Here is a 17,460-nt window from a genome sequence, read left to right on the forward strand (position 1 = left end):
CAAATACTTGGCTCTTACAGAAGATTCCTTCTATGTAGATCCGTTAGCGAAAGATTGTGCCTGAAAGGTACACCATTAAATTTTATATAGTGCTCTCCGGGCACAAACATCACCAAGCATTCAAATTTGCAGAGACGTTCCGTTTCCTGCGCGGCAAACACCTCGTAAACATCAGATAGCAGCGTGAGTCAGTGGCGCTCATGGAGGTGCTGAACAAGCGCTGAGGGCCGCTGGCCATTCATGCCGTTGTCGCCTCCAAACCATCTAATTCGCAAGCCCGGGCTGGAGACAACAATGTGAAGAAGCAGTTCTCCTGCCGACTTGGATTCTCACCTGACTAATTCACGACTGCCATCCAGAGCCTAGTCCGGAATAGCGCGGACTAGTTCACGCTGGAGGCGCTATACATTCACAGCTTGAAGCCAGAACTGTTTCGACACAAGAAGCACATCAAGGTGCTGCGGCTGTTCAAGTCGCATCATGACTGACAACTTTATCACGTGTTTGTTCCGGTAATGCATTCCCTTTATATGTTGTGTTTTCTTGTTGCATTTTTGCACTGCTCCATACATTCTTGTGGTAGTGAAGTGTGAACTTGAGCCGCGTTAGCACATTCTTGCAGATTGTATACCCCCAGTATAATTTCTTGATTCTTTTTCGTCCTTCCTCACTCCCATGTAACAACTGATGAAAATGGGAGAAACACTTTTGGTATTATAAAATTGACAACCACTTTGTTAGAAAAGGGTTTGCTCCCCACACCGGAGCTCGCGCTACGAGGTGTTTGTCGCGCTGAAAACGGAGCGTCTCTGTACGTTTGTATCCCTGGTGATGGTCGTGCCTGGAGAGCACTATATAAGTGGTGCTCTTCAGGCACAATCTTCCTCAGCCTCCTCAAACTCAACTGATGAGGGTTTTTTTTTTTTTTTTTTTTTTTTTTTTTTTTACTGAATACCACAGTACCATCAGATGCTGCACTCCCCGAAACACTGCGTATTGAGCAGGGAGTGGTGCTTTCTTGCAGGTTTGGCGAGTTGAAGGTTCGATGGACTTCTCGTGTGCTCTGGATGGCAGTCGTGAGTCAGTCAAGTGTCAAGTAAAGTCGGCGGAATAGCGCGAGATCCGGTGTGGGGAGCAAACCCTTTTCTTACAAATTATCGCCGAGGTCGCAACCACTACTTCGAACCACGTTGTTGTGTGTATAATTATGTATAATTATCCGGCATTGTCTTACTGAGTATGTATAATTGTCTATATTTATATCTCACTCCATATACACTTACATTCTTAGGCATGCTCTTCCTTAGTGGTGTATCTAGCTCCATATACACCGCTAAGGGAAATTAGCAGCAGTTGTCGGCGAGGAACAAGCGATTAGGTGGTCACACACGGTGAAAATGGAGAGGTATAAAATATATTATAACAAAGGGACCTAATGTATATCGAGATAATAAACACCCGGTTCCCTGTTAGTATATATTATAACAAGGCACCGAGTGTATATAAAGATATATACACCAGTATGAAAACCGAGGCGAAGCCGAGATTTTTATAACTGGTGTATATATCTCGATATACACGAGGTCCCTTTGTTATAATATATTTATACCTCTCCATATTCACCGTGTGTGACCACCTAAAGGCTTGTTTCTCGCCGACAACTACTGCTAATTTCCCTTAGCGGTGTATATGGAGATATCTACACCACTAAGGGAGAGCATGCCTAAGACTGTAAGTGTATATGGAGTGAGGCATAATTATACATATACACCCAAAAGGCGCATTGGAGGTTTACAGAGTTGTCGCAACTAACAAGATCTTGCTCAAGGCAATCATCAGGTGACTTAGACCAGGTCTGTCCGCAGATTGAGAACACATGTATTTATATACTCAATCTGCGCCACAGAACTGGTTCGTCCGTTAGGGAATCAAACGCAGTAGAGATCTGCAGCGTCAGTTAATTACCACTGTTTGTTTAACACACTGCGCCGCATCAAATGTTACATTCGTATGTGGACCGCATGCGGATACTGGCACGTAGATGCATTCTGTCAATATACATGAACGGTCCATACACCTTTGTGGAAGATGGAGAGGATCAGAATCCCACAGAAAGCGGCCTGTATCACCCCACTACATACATCGTTGCCTCTAGGGACGGTTGCACTTGTCTTTGGTTCTACTTATCAGTGGTCATGGCAATATTATGTGAACGATGATGTCGCAGTGCACGTATTGAATCACTTACCATAGGCTTCCTGCCACACGTTATGATCTGTTGTTTTCTCTAGTGCTGATGAAAACAGTAGCCTCCTGGATTAATTGTGGTTTTCAGCAGAAGTCTAAGGTCAAATATTCATAAGCCTGACCAAAGGTGCTTGATTATGAAGGTTTGAGCATATACATTATAGCGAACAATGTTCTCTTCAGCCCAGTGTTTCAGTGACTCGAGATAATCTTAGTTTGTTATCGTCTCCTTGTCAGGTGAAAGTTTTGAAAGAGGACTCATATTCCAAGTGGTACACTAAATTCAGCGTTTGTTTTCACACACTCTCTGTCTTTCTACACACATCGGCGACCTACCGGTATATGACATAGTCCCACTCAATGTTTGGACAGAACGGTTATACAGGGAGTGCTAATGGCTGGACGGTATATCCTCACTGCGTTTCTAATGACTATTTTGGGAGTATCGTTGGGTAAGTTTGGAGGATACAGACTTTTCATTTACTATTTTGTAAGACATTACATGCAGTAATTGAGATACTAAACCAGACCCAGGATTTGTAGACGTGCTGGGGGAGAAAGATCAGTGTAACAGTCAAGGAGCAAAAGAATACACTGTTCAGTTTATCATGAGGTAGCGACCAAACTTACAGATAAGCGTGGCAGAGTGGAACAGTGACGGACAGGAAAACAACAACTGATCATGGGCAGCTGTCCGTTGCCCAAATCTAGTCTTTGTGTCGAAGGTGGTTACGTTTGCAAGTCACCATGTTCAGCAAAAAGGGAAAAAACTGACTGGGAGCAAGACCCTTACTAAAGTATTATACGACAATGCAACTAGACACAGTTTTGTCTCTTTTTTTTTGTATTTTGTCACTCAGTATTGTGCCTTGTAGTCTAACAAACTGACTGTTTTCCAGCTGGTTTCTTTGGTGGACAGTGGATCATAATTCATAACACTTCATCTTTCTGAAAAGATTTGGAGAACTACAAATTCAAGGGATCAATCGAGGAAGTGAACTGCCTGAAGAGAGAAAAAAACCATCCGGACCCACCAGGATTCGAACCAGGGACCTTGCCTGTAACGAGCAAAGCTCGGACCACTGACCTATGGGACGCAGACAAGTTTTGCACTCCAACGGCATCTCACAATACGTGCTACACAAATTGATGGCACCCTGGAGGAGGGAAAAAGACCCGAGCGCCATCAGTACGTGTGGCAAGTGTTGTGGGCTGACATTGGAGTGAAACAACTTGTCAGCGCCTTCTTACTTCAGCTTTGTCCCTTTGCTCCGTGCTTAGGGCTGTGCTCATGACAAGCCAGGTCCCGGGTTCGAGTCCTAGTGAGTTTGGTGGTTTGTTCTCTTTTCAGGCAGTTCACTTTCCCGACTGATCCTTTGATGATTGACCATTGTTGGCTATCACCCATAGCTTCCCGTTTTGGCTGCCATCGGAAGCCATAAGATGTTGCATAAATAAATAAATATCTGTCTTTCCTATACTTTAACATTGATACCATCGGGTCAATTCCCTACGTACAAGCTTAGGTGTCCAACGTTCTCTGTGTATTTTGGTTCAGGTTCCTCTGTGCGATGTGAGCCATGTATTTGGGGTTCCACAACACATGTATACTCAAGATCTGAAGATGACGCACTCCATTTGATTGCATCATATGATGATGGGGCCGCTCTGTATGCACCGGGAAATGGCTACTACACGAAAACTTTTTCCTTACCTCGTTGTCACATCGACATTATTGGACTATCACTTCAGGTGAAAGGTGTTTGCAAGCTAGGTATCTCAATGCATAGTTCCCAACTGGAAACGATGGATGCAGAATTAATAGTAAGCCAGCCAGGTACATCCTACACAAAAAGGATTTGTGCCTTTTTCACACCTCCAATAAATTTGATGAATGTTCCCTATCCATCAACTCTGCTGGTTAACGTTACAAATAATGTGTCGGGTGGGCAATGTTCGGTGTATCCAACACGTAATTCGATAATGACTGGGGCCTTCTTTCTCCACCTCAATTGTAAGTTAGTTGCAACTTTTCTGTTTACGGAAATGGCTTCGTTCCTGTTTGACATGTACTTAATTGCTTCATTATGTCGGACTATTTTTAGCCCTGGCATTTATAATTATACTTACCGTAGCTATGCAAAAGACGTGTATGACCCGTGCCGTACTATCAAAGGCAGTTAGCCACCTTATTTGAGACACTCAAATAGGGCTTTTAACTGCAAGATCATAACGTTAAGAAATATGTATGTATGCGAAGTGTATCAGGAGAATGCATGTGGGGCGATAGTGCAGGTTTAAATATCGTGTGATGTCTTTAAAAATAGGGGAATTAAAAAATAAGCCTAATTTAACGGCGGTTTTATTGAAACAGCAAATCATAGCAATGTCAGTCTTTTTCTTGGCGCTAGTAGTTTTCAGTCTGTGTTTTCGTTCAGCGTGTCTTTTTTAGCGTCGAGATGTCCTCAGGTTCTTTTTTCGGTTTTGGGGGAGCTGATCCTGTGCAAGTGACGGAAAATGAGGTGGGTATAGCGGCAGCGAATATCAGATGCACGTCAAGTTTAAGAAGGAGATCGGCCAACAGATGGGTCAGTAGACCAAGATTTGTTTTCCTAGAGCGTTTCCAGAAGCAACAGTTATCAATAGGCCATATGTTTTCTTTCATCAAGAGTTTAATGTCCGGATTCGATCAGGCATCCAAGAGTGTGTCGAGCAGACGAGTCGTGTATATCTATGTTCCAGGGCGAATATAAGTCAGGCCCTGACGAGACGCCGACTCTGGCAGATCATGTGACTCACTCTCATTGTCCCTGACATCCTCTACAGTTCTAACCCATACTTTTCCTGCCTAGTATCAGCCCAAGTACAACAGATAACAGGCCTGGATAAAAAGTGCCCTCGGACCGTGACCAAACAGCCGGGGCTCACACACATCGCCAAATGCTTTCACCCTCTTCAGACAGATCCCTGGGCTGGAACAAGCTGAGCCGAGGTCAGTGCCCTATGCTAGTTATGTGTTTTTGCCTAGCTTATCATGCCATGTTATTCGAACTTATACCCTGCATCTTAGCATGGTACAACGGTTCCATGAGTTCGAATAACATTCATTTATAATGAGCTAGTCAAAAAAAGCATGGCGTAGGGCCCTGTGCTTTCAAGCTCTCTTGCGGAGAATTAATATTACCGCATCCAGGATCCAGAAAAACTGCATCATGATTGGCAATTGTCATCAAAACTGTGCAATCCTAGCTTAACGCTAGTCCATGAGAATCCATCCCGATTCCTTTCTTTCGATCGCTCTCCAGGGTTCATGTGTATTCGTGCTTCGCTTCAACGCTTGGGGCATTTATCTGATGAACATGACCTCGAAACCAATGTCCTCGTGTAAATGTAAATGTAAAATGTAACGTATACATGTACTCGTATCTTATATTTTGGAAAGATTGCGCAAGTGGTAGAAACCAAGTGAGCCTTGCACCAAAGCCGATATAGGTTACCCTTAGCACCTCGTTTTCCTGAAAACGATACTTTTCACTAAAGAAAAAGGACGAAGTAACATCTACAAGTTACACAATAACTTTCTCTAGCACCACCAGTTACTACTAATAATAATAGTTACAGTTTGCATGTCACTCTTGGAAGGATCTACGGGCTTAACTTGTCTGTCAACGAAATCCAGGCGGAAGAGCCGACAGAAGGCATCTCATTATTGCTAGAACGTATCGCAGTAAGAACAACTACGCAAGCGCAGCGCATTTTTCCACAATCATATTATTTTCACAACTTAGGACCTTCCATATTGGAATGGTATTGGAAAACGCATCCAATATTAATTTTGCTATAAGTGTTAGCCATTATAGTTGTAGAACGTCAGAACCGTCGGTCAGTATCGTGCAATGTAATCGCACGAGATGACTCTTTAGTAACTGGTGGTGTTATTCATTGCATTCCCAACTCATCACAACCACGCGCTCTTCAGCCGAACCATACAGACACCAGCAAGGACACTTCCGGTGGTGTTATTGGACATTATAAGTAACTTTTAGTGTCTTGGTCCTTCTTATTCTTTACTATAGATTTATCCTTGGGTCTCCATTCGAGAACATTGTAATATGATTGTGTTTCAGATACAGATGAATGCATGAGGCCGCAAGCGAAGCACCTTGAAATATCAACGTGCACGAATACTAGCTTTCTTAACACGGGACGGCTTGCCAATGGTAGTCGAGGTACAACGTCTCTACCTTCATCGATTCATGGAGAGTTTGGACCCAGCGACCCTATCACTGACGATACAGGTATGAACGCTACACAGAATGTGGAAGCTAGTACAAATTCTGCTTCCATACCACCCGAGAAACAGCCAAAGGAATCTGGTAGCTCGCTTGCAACAGCTGTCGGAGCCGTCATTGGATTCATGAGCGTATTTGTTTTGGCAGCTGTGCTTTACGTTCTGTGGAGACGGCATTCCAAGCACCGTCTGAGAGGGGATGCAGTCGAACGACAAGACGTTCCGCTTCCAAGACGTCCATCTACACCTGAGAATTTGGACAGAACTGCCACCTTGTATTCAGCTGTTGGACCAGGTCACGGAATATTGCAAGCGCACGTCTCGAATGCTAGCCCGGATCATGACGGTTCCATGCAACCCGAGAGCGCTGTGTATGCAACAGTGTCGGAAGAGCCCACCGGTGCATCGTGCAAACTAGTTGGTCAACGCATTCACGCAACACCTCCGACCCCTTTTGAATCCAGAGACCAAGAGGAACCCCACGATGAATCATCAATCGCCACAGACGTGTATGCAATGCCGCAAAACACGAAGAAGGAACCTCAATACACCGAGCCCAAGAAGAATGCTAGAGTCAAGATAACGGCCACCAATTGCAGTTGTGAGGACGCGGCCACATCTGCTGAATCAACTGGAAGTGACCTTGGAGGACCAATTCCAGTACGTACTTCCGACATACAAGGCAGTGCAGAAGTGGAGGACACCGATGATGATGGAATCTAAGGTGAAATTTTAAAGTCTACTACACATATGCATGAGTACTCCGTAGTAAACATTGCTGCAAAGAAGAAGCCCGCGTCCGACCAAACCAATGACGATGCTGGAGACAGCTGCGCTCAGCAATCTGCTGTCAACACGTAAAGTCACAGCACAGATCACCACCGTTTAATTTTAATTGGAAAAGGAGCCCTTGTTCACGGGAAGACACTTACAGACATTAACGGGAAAGAATTTTAAACCGCTGCAAGACAAATGTACATTTGATATTCAGATCTTATAATTCCCACCACCCACTTTGATTCACCATTGCCTATGCACCAAAGTATTCATTGGACGATACTTACATTTAAGATTCCTACAACTTCAAATACGCCTCTATACTCGTAATACCTAATATGACTTTGTTACCTCTTTCGATGTGCACTGTATTCCTTGGTATGATAATGTTCCAAGATTTGATGTCACGCTCGTTACTCACGGGCGCTCGATAAGTCTCGATTTCACCCCCCTTCTCACATATGCAATATTCCTTCGCCTCGATTCATTTTTAATTCGAATCTTAAACTGGCAAAATTATTTGCCAAAAGTCTGGGTCCATGTTTTAAACAAGTGTTAGTGCTAAATCTACGTCACGATAACCTTAGGTTTCTGGTAGTTACGAGTGCATCGACAGTTCAGACCCAATCCTCAGTCCCAACCCAACATATTAAATACAGTTCACAATTTCTCGTCATAAGGATAACCCCCATGTTCAAATTGATACACCCCGTTTTCTATAAGAAGGTTAATTTTCTTATACTAAACTGCCTAAGAACTATTCCATCTTTTCGACAACTTCCGCGTGTTTGGCTTTGAAAACATTGTTGTGCAACAACCCGTACCTCAACACAACATTACCCATTATTTTCTTTGATCCTTGCTATTCTATTGTTACACTTTAAACTATATTTGACTTATGAAGCCATATAATTTGCATTACTAAAACCAAAATCAATTTCTTCTCACATACCGAGAGCTTACTTGCAATTTGCGACTTCGGCGGTATCAGCCATGAAGTTGGTTGTACCATAGAAGAAAATAAGCTTCCTGGCGACCTTGACACATGACTGACGCACGACGTCCGTCCGAAGCACAGGAGGAGCACGTCGCGCCTTCCAATCGAAAAACCTGCAAGAAAGCACCACTCCCTTCTCAATACACAGTGTTTCGGGGAAATCAACCGCTATCAGTTGAGCTCGAGTAGGCTGAGAAAGACTGTGTCGTCGCGCTGGAAAAAAAGCGTCTCTACTGTTGTTATCTCTGGTGATGGTTTGGCCTGGAGGGCACTAGATAAATTGTGCTTTTCGCCTACAATCTTTCTCAGTCAACTGATGAGATGTGAATTCACTGAGACACAGTGTATTGAGCAGGGAGTGATGGCGTGTTTGGCTTAATTCTAGTTGGTTAGTCCCGGGTATCTGATCTATCGGTGAATGACTGGCGTTAATCACTTTATTGGCTCTGACGCAGCCCATCGAATTGAAACAAAATGCCTTGGATAACAGTTATCTATAACTCGGATGTTGAGCCAATAATAAATGTAGAAAGGAAGAGGTGATATGGATACGAGGTAAGAGTAACTCTCCAATACTGTAACCAGATACTATAATATACAGTCAGAAAGTGCAAAAACTAGGCACAAAGCTGACAAAGTACTGAGACATTCGACGTCCTGACACCTAGCTTCAACACATCTCCGTAGCGCTAACCGACAGCCTTCCAACTGGGAAGGTTCAAGGTTATTGAAAGACTAAAGAGGGAACATCCGAGTTTTAAATTGCACACCTGATGAGCCGTCACAAACCTTACGGCGAAACGTACGTCGTGTGAAATAACTTGTTTTCTAATCAACTAATCCATCACAATGTCATGCATTATGAGTACCATAGTAGTTTGGCTTTCGGCTTGTACAATTCGGTTTCGCAAAGCTTCCCCCGTCTTCACTTATCGTTGATATTTATGAGCCATCCAAGTTGGGTGGTGTGCTGCTTTGCTGCTTCGGATTGTAGTTAGACCGCTTTGTCAAGTATCCTACTGGTCTCGTCATCGTCCAGTAACAATCGACATTCTTTGTTCCGTTGGGACAGTAGATTTTGCTCGTTTTCGTTGCGCTTGCCTTCCCTGCTTTGGTATTTCCATAACCTTGAACCTTTCCAGTCGGTAGGCTGTCGGTTAGCGCTACGGAGATGTGTTGAAGCTAGGTGTCAGGCCGTCGTTTGTCTCAGTACTTTGTCAGCTTTGTGCCTAGTTGTTGCACTTTCTGACTGTATCTGGTTGCAGTGATGGAGAGTTACTCCTAGCTCGTATCCATAATTATGTCCTCTTCCTTTCTACATATATCAGTTATCACAATCGGTTCCTTCTTCTCACAATCTGTAATATCCACCAAAAACGCAGAATGAGACTATTTCCCCAAGTGCAACATCTGATAGTATATGTGCATTAAGATACGACCCCAGTTAATGATGTGCAAAAGAACATCGGTCACACAACGATTATGACCACGGTCTGAGTGAGTTCTACGTTTAGAATCCAATATTCCTCACAAGTACTCATATAATGTTCCAGTAGTGCAGCCCCTCACCTCGAATTCCGCTTCAAGATCACACCAGATGTACTTGGTACCCATTAACACTATTAAGGTTTTAAAACCAACAAAGTCTTCAAGTAGTTTTCCAGGAGCAACTGAAAATAAAAGAGGTGCCGTGTCTGTGAGCGTCTTTCGTTTTGCCTAATATTAACTTAATATATGAACATTCACCAGACAAACGAAAAACGGATAGTGCACGAGTTTTTATGAATAATTTGGCAAAAATTATCCAGCCAAGGCCAAAGAAAATCCAAACCCAAGTAGGACTTTATGCAAAAGAGAATTATTATTATTGGTTGAACATCCGAGTGTTTTGAGTTTTGAGTAAGACTTTCGACATCTTTTTTCATAGACTGGTACAATTATTTTTTTGTATCGATACTACTATCTTCCATTATCTTTCATCTCGTCTATTCAAATCTGGAACCACTGATTGGTTAGCCATGCCTTTGTAAAGTATCAGTATATAGAGGATTAGGGTGCAATATCTCCTCGGCTGTCACCTTATGCCCAGAAGTGAAGTGCAGAAAAGATGGATTACAACCAAACTACCAGGCATCCTTGCAGGACATTCATACTTGTGAAGACTCCTCAACCTTAGCTCTGGGACACAGCATTCTTTGTTGTGCGGATGTATAACTTCTGTTGCAATTTTAGCTTCCCGAATTCTGGCCACATTTCAAAACTGGCGGAATATACATTCTTGCAATTCATACTAGTTATACATTACAAAAAACCCGGATCTAGTGTCATTGTATTCTCAAGCAGTGGTAGGATCTATATATTATACGATAAGGTGTGCCAATAGGGTAGAGTGACCAGCGAAACATAGTTCCTGAACAGATCTAACATTACAGTGTGTTGTGTGTATTTGTGATTACTACAGCAATAAAGAGTATACATGTGCAGATGAAGTTGGGCCAAACATTGTGCCCCTAGCAACACAATACGTTCTAAGAGGAGCATTTTTCACCCAGCCCTCATCCTCTAAGATTTACTGTGAAAACCTAGTGGCTGTCGACGAATACCCTCACGAGACATTTTCATACTAGAATGGACAGCTGCCATTAAAATACTTATGGATATCACACCCTTGCATTATAGAAAGAAAATGCGTAACTTTGCTAGATTCCAGCTCCAATTTATGCCCTTTTTGGCATTTCGTGCCATTTGTCAACTTCGTTTCGGAACCCACAGAAGTGGTTTATGTCGACACTTCCCCTGCTGAACTTCCGTTTACAAGTATCATTCAATGTAACTTGGGGATTCAGGAAGCCTCAACCAAGTGTAATCAGATTAGGGAATTTATAGTGTTGAATGAAGTTAGTCTTGGCACGAACGTATCTGATCCACATGCGGGTTTTTTGAAACACCCATAATAACAATAGACGTGAAGCAATTAGCAAGGGCTATGCAGAGTAGGCTGGTGTGCATAGATGTACTTCAGAGAAGTATGAAAATGTAAAAAAATGTTTTGATGGACATTTTTCACCACACTTAGACTGGACAGGCTCCAAGGACCAACGTCATAATTGTATGTCATTTTCTGACAAGAACAGCTAGATTAGACAAGAACAACTACATTAGTGTTTTCCTCGCGCCCCCGTCTGGATTTTTCTTCACCTGGTCAATATCGCTGTAGTGGATCCCAGTAGAACAAATGAAAAGATACACAACCGAAGAAATTTTTTGCAACGTCGGTCGTGTGATTTTTCACATCCGCGGTAAACCCGAGGGTACAAATATAAAACAATAAGCAGGAAATCGTGACGGGGCGGCTTGTCTGTAACCCCATCAAGGAATAAAGGATAAATGAAAATATTTATATATTATACTGAAGTAGTTACGGCCCAAGCCGGTGTGACGGTTCAGGAACGTGGATTAAAAAAAAAAGGTACACAATGAAAAACTCGTTCCTGGTTCTATTAAAGTTATTATTCTTTAGCAAACGGACGCGTTCTTTCAGTTTCTTATTTCTGATTTAAAGAATCACTGCACAGTAATACTAAATGTGCCGAGGACATTGCACATGCATGTGTTTCATCCTGCTCTGTAGGGGGTGTTGGACAACCACGCCATTGCGACAAACCAACAGCAACAGTTGGCTCAACTACACTCTCCCCGACTCACCTAGTGAACACCAACCAATCTTTCACTGCTACGAAGTCAAGCATTCAAACCGTTCGTCAAGAAATAAGACCACTCTCTACTTCCACTGCGCAGGACAACAAAGATCCGGGTTGTGTTCTTGTCGGGGTTGTGATTGCACTTTCTTGTGTCCTTATTGTTGCCGTTGGCATCATCATCCTACCTAAATTATTTGTCAAGTCAAGAGGTGCTGGGGAACTGCAGGTGGCAGATCTAGAGTCTGAACGCATTGCAAAGCCGGCAATTATTCCAGAAACAGGAGACTTGGTGGCTACAGATGCAGCCATATACTCTGCAATCGAGCCAGGCAACGTTGCCAGGGATACACCGTCCGCGTCTTACGATGTGAACCTTACCCCCCTGAATACGCTACTATTTCAACGATACTGGAAGGCAACGCCTGCCAAGCAGACGCAAACAAGGAGGTGGATATTCCCCCAACAAACAATTTCGAAATAGAGGAAACCAACATCAGCAATTTTCATCCTATCCTATTTGACCGCTCAGATGGTACTGACCATCCTGCTGGCAGAACGAGTTTCACGTCATGTGAAGTTGTCAGTAGAGAGAGAGAAGGATTGACGGACAACGTGTCGTACTCTGCGGCAGCAAGATCAGGAGCGCCAAAAGTTTTAAGTGATACCTCGCTGATAGTGTGCGAAAATGTCAGTCCCGAGATAGCCGGATTTCAAACAACCAGGTGTATTCTGCAGCAACAAGATCCCGGGCGTCCGAAACTGGCATCAGAATCTTGATGAACATAGACAGAAATGCCAGTCGTGGGCAAGAACAATTGACAGACAACAAAGCGTATTGTGCAGCTTCGTTCATCGAAATAGATGCTGCTGATTACATCGTTATAGAGTGAGTTTTCGAGTAATATTCAAGATAAACGTGCAGTTTCGTATAGCACACATCGCAAGCTGATTTTTGCGCTCTCAATTTGGCCATTCAATTATATATAATATGGCGCAACGTGGCAAGTTTTCACTCCCCCCCCTCCTCCGCCCTCCCTCACCCCCACCTACATTCTTGCATAGCTACACAAATTTGGAGGCGTAGTGAACACGTCCCCGTCACTGCACAACGAATTTTCATAATTATTTGAAATTTATCTGTCAATGTAACTAGTGCATTTCATTCAAGAGATCTGGATGACACATTAGTACCTTGCAAACCGATTTTTTCTCCACCTTAGAGTCTAAACCAGCGATATTATGGCGTCTGCCCTTTTTCCGTACAAAAACGTTACCTATGGTTTCCTTACTGATTGTATGTATTCACTTTTATTTATCAATCACGAAGTCTTTACCAGAAAATGCACGCTATAGTATGATACACCCCAATCCTTACGCTCTTGTTCTAATGACTAGCTTAAACTAGGGTTGAATTGTGGTTGGAACACATGGAGCCGTGTGTACGATCACAAACCATGAATGCACTCAAATTCCTCTGGGCCATTGTGCTATGTGTATCTTTCCGAGATGGAAGTATTTGTGTTAACGCCCAGTGCACAGAGTAGATTAGAAAAACACCTGATGTAGCTAAGACATATACCAGTAGCCCTAAGCAGAACCTGAATGTAGCTATAATATAGCTACATTCAGGTTCTGCTTATATTATATCAGCAAGCGCACACAGCTGGTGCAAACTTCCCGATACGAATTGACGTACTGCCGCTGTAAATCTGTAACCTAACTACCCTTGTGACCTTCACCCTGCTTGGTGCCAGACCTTCACAATAGCAAATAACAGCGTTATTTCTATAATAAATTAAGACCCGCTCCACAATAGTGGCACCTTTCGTGTTGGATATCATACTCACATCCCAAACAGCCCACGTTGGACGCTCTGACACACTGGCACACGCATGCACACTAACACACACACACACACTTGTACTTGTACTTGTACTTGCTCACTGCCAAAACTGGTCACGTGGGTCTCCCCGGGAGAGGGGAGAGAGACTCAAAAGGAATATTGGAAAGATGACTCAATTGGCCATTGAACCACCCAACGGCCGACACCCCCTGAAATCCCCAAACTAGGGTGGACTTGAAATTATCCCACTTATAGGCTCACCACACCTCAGTAAAAGGGTGAGGACAAGGTGCAGAAAAGGGATTGACGGCATCAGGGTATCCGTCCCGGGATCCAACTGCAGGTACCCCTGCCCCCAGAGAAGGTAATGCTTGGTACTAGTGCGGGTGGCTAAATCAGAGTGGATCTGATCTAAGCTTCACTAGCACCATTGATTACACAAGAGTTAATCTAGCCAGAAAAAGTCCATGGTTAACAGGTATGTATACTTCAAATAGAAAGTATATGAACCCTGAAACCAACACACACACACGCACACACGAACACCCATACATTACCGTGCCACTTGAAACTGTAGGTAGTATACTACCATTCACTGACAGCAAGAAGACCCTATACATGCATTTGCAATGTAAGCGTTTGGCGCCACAACCATCAGAAGACCAAGAAAGAGCTCGATGAGTTAGATTGCATTAATCATGATGCCACGAAATATCTGATCGAAGAGAATGCACTTACGTCTTTGGGGTTGGAAAATAATAATTATAGTGTTTAACATCCTGTCTTCCGGTCAAACACAGTCCAGGTCATAAATGGATGAAGACCAACGACTCCAGAAACTATACATAGTATTACTGTTACCTACCTGCCTGCATCCGGATCACAGTTATCAGCCTGCCCCAAGCATGACTATGCTGGAAGTATCGTAGTAAAAGTTGCGTTCCGTGACCCTTCAATCCAGCCTTATGTCTTCATAGATGCTTTGTCTCCCTCTCCATCTCAAGTGCTCAAGTATATCGGGTCTAAATCAACCGTAACAACGTTCAAGAGTGATGAATAATCAACTCACAACAGAAGTTTCAAGAACTGATTCATCCCATTCCAAAATATGTTCTGTAACATGAAGTTAAGAGAACTTTGTGGGAAGAGCGGTGACTTCCGGATTATAATGACCATAGATGTCTTGACGATTCACGCACAAGGTTCCCTCTGCTTTTTTTTAATTACCGACTTGGAGCAGAAACGTTTTCTGCTCGTATCTCTTGGACATGCCAATCTCTACGATAATCACGCAAAATTCGCTTTCTTAGCACACGACTTTGTTGAGAGCATCCAACTAATTCCTTGTCCCATATAGTTTAGTTTCCGCAATCTTATCGCATTCGCTAAGGCAAATAGACCAAGGCATAATCAGTGCAGGTTAACGGCAAGCCTTTTGTCGTCGCCAGTTTTATGTCGTTTACGTTAATAGGCCATTACTACTGACGCTGTGAAGGAGTCAAGACTCCCAAATATGATGCTGTTCAAATTATATGTCTTGATCGCAGTGTACTTGGGTAAGGGAACAAGAAAATATTAGTTGGTGATTTGCTGCTCTTAAAGTACTAATTATCAAAGCCGTCATTAACCTTCGTTTTGTTTGCAGGTATGATTCCCTGCGGTTGCTGTGATCAATTTGACTTATGCCATCCAATCAACGGAACGACAGAAGTGAAAGAGAATGACCAAAAACCCAACTATTTGGTGATCATACCGGAACGTGAATCTAGTGAAGGACACCGGATAACAGGATCGAGACACGTAGAGTATAATTTCGTGTTTAGTGAGTCTTGTCCTGCTCATTTCACCGATGTTATTCTATATTTCGTAGGAAACTGCTGCATTGAAATGACTTTCAAACGCTTGGAAAGGATTGTTCCCATAGGCCATTTCGCCTTTTCGGAGAATGGATCCAGCTACGTGCCAAGACGTACAATGCTTTCGGACATCCAATCGTGTACAATATCGAACCTCATGGTCGAGTATTCTGGTGGGACTCTTCATTTCAAGGTTTCAACTTTCAGTGGAAACTGTATTCTGCACCCAGTTAGGTCGATAAGCAGCTCGGGAATCACTCTCATTACGAAAGGTAAGATAGTTGCGCTGGATGCAACGTAAAATTATGACATTTCTTGTAGAACGTATACATGCAAACCATATCAACAGATGTCTGTGGATTCCTGAGGCGACAATTTGGTGTGGTGGGATTGAAATCAGTGTCTTGGCCTTGGTGGTATCTTTGCGTTGCCTTAACAGAATCACCTGGCAACAAACGTGTTTCTTTGGATACTATTTAGGGTTCAAGCCAGAGGGGATGAGTGGGGAGGGGGGGAGGGAAGCGCTGTTTGTGGGCCTCCCTGTGACAAAGTGCCGGCCCTACTCAATTTGCGATTTTTTGTGCTTTTTAAGGCCATATTATGAAAATGCATGCAGTTACCGATCATAAAGACATGATCGTAGGGAGTGCAGTCAGCCGTGCGGGGCGAAACCCCCGTACATTATTTATTGGTTTGCAAGGCAATTTTGGAAAATGGGAAAAAATGGGTTACCGGTAACTGTTTCCCAGGCCCGAACTCCCATTATCTTTACCTGGGTAGAGCCATTGGATATGAATAAGAATTCAACAGCGATAATAAAGTAAAAAGTAAAATGATAAAAATCTATTACCTGTGTATGTGGTATGTTGCCGCCACATTTTGTGTCTCGATATACTTAACCTCCTTTTTTGAGAATTCTTATTACACGTACTTCGACCACTTGCATCGGTGATCTCATACGAAGTTTCGCTACAATTGCTTTTACTGCAGGAAAAGAAGGCCACCCCAGTCGAAACTCGTGTCAAGTTCCCGCACGACCAATTGAGCCAACAAGGTCCCTTTCATACACCAGTGGATCTACATATGCTAAGGAGAACAGTACATCTCTCAAGTCGAGAACGGTAGAACCATCAACAGTAGTTACTGTCGATGATAATGCTACTACTACCAGCGTACCGGTATTGCTAGCGTTTATTGGTGTATTCTGTAGTATTGCGTCTGTCGTACTTGTCGTCTACTTAACACGTAACTGCAAACATCGTACTGCCAGTTTTAGATTTGGCGTAAGGCGATCTATAGGCCAAAGTGAGTCCCAGAACCTTCCTTTATATAGACAACGAGCAGCACATAGACCGCAGATAGAGCAAACGGTGCTTACTGCGTTAGGGGGGCGTAACGAAGGCTGTTTTCAATCTGGTCCCAGCATTGGCGGAGCCGCAAGCTCCAACGAACTCGAGAATCCTACTTACGCCACTGTGCCAGAGTTTCTCACAGACGAAACGTATAGCATCATAGAAGAGTCTCGAACTCACCCACACTCTGTTTCCCGTTGGAGGCCTGGAGAGGGTGAGGTTCGTGTCTCTGCTTCCATTGCTATTGCCGAATCAAGTGATCAACTCGCAGTATCAGCTGCCCAAACAATTGAATCAGCCAGCAGCAAGCGGTTGGCAAATCCCAGAAGTCTCGTCAGCGGTCGACAAAAGTTGGACGTCGCGACCAGCACGGATACCGCACGTATTACTCAGGCG

At 43.5% G+C, this 17,460-nt stretch overlaps 1 protein-coding gene across 1 annotated transcript; it reads left to right on the plus strand.

Annotated features, from left to right (window-relative positions):
- The first annotated feature begins 2,574 nt into the window (after window positions 1-2,574).
- Window positions 2,575-8,258, plus strand: LOC135812535 (uncharacterized). The gene is made up of 3 exons (XM_065325864.1): window positions 2,575-2,699; window positions 3,806-4,261; window positions 6,375-8,258. Exons 1-3 carry the CDS (start codon window positions 2,642-2,644, stop codon window positions 7,259-7,261), a joined length of 1,401 nt encoding a protein of 466 aa, XP_065181936.1. The 5' UTR covers window positions 2,575-2,641; the 3' UTR covers window positions 7,262-8,258.
- The last annotated feature ends 9,202 nt before the right edge of the window (window positions 8,259-17,460 follow it).

The sequence above is a fragment of the Sycon ciliatum genome, chromosome 3 (assembly GCF_964019385.1).
Source record: "Sycon ciliatum chromosome 3, ocSycCili1.1, whole genome shotgun sequence".
NCBI classification, from domain to species: Eukaryota; Metazoa; Porifera; class Calcarea; order Leucosolenida; family Sycettidae; genus Sycon; species Sycon ciliatum.

Excerpts from the sequence above, each read along its gene's own strand:
- LOC135812535 (XM_065325864.1), top strand. The coding sequence starts at position 2,642 with ATGGCTGGACGGTATATCCTCACTGCGTTTCTAATGACTATTTTGGGA. Across the intron at positions 2,700-3,805 it reads TATTTTGGGAGTATCGTTGG|GTTCCTCTGTGCGATGTGAG; the intron begins GTAAGTTTGGAG and ends ATTTTGGTTCAG. Across the intron at positions 4,262-6,374 it reads CTTCTTTCTCCACCTCAATT|ATACAGATGAATGCATGAGG; the intron begins GTAAGTTAGTTG and ends ATTGTGTTTCAG.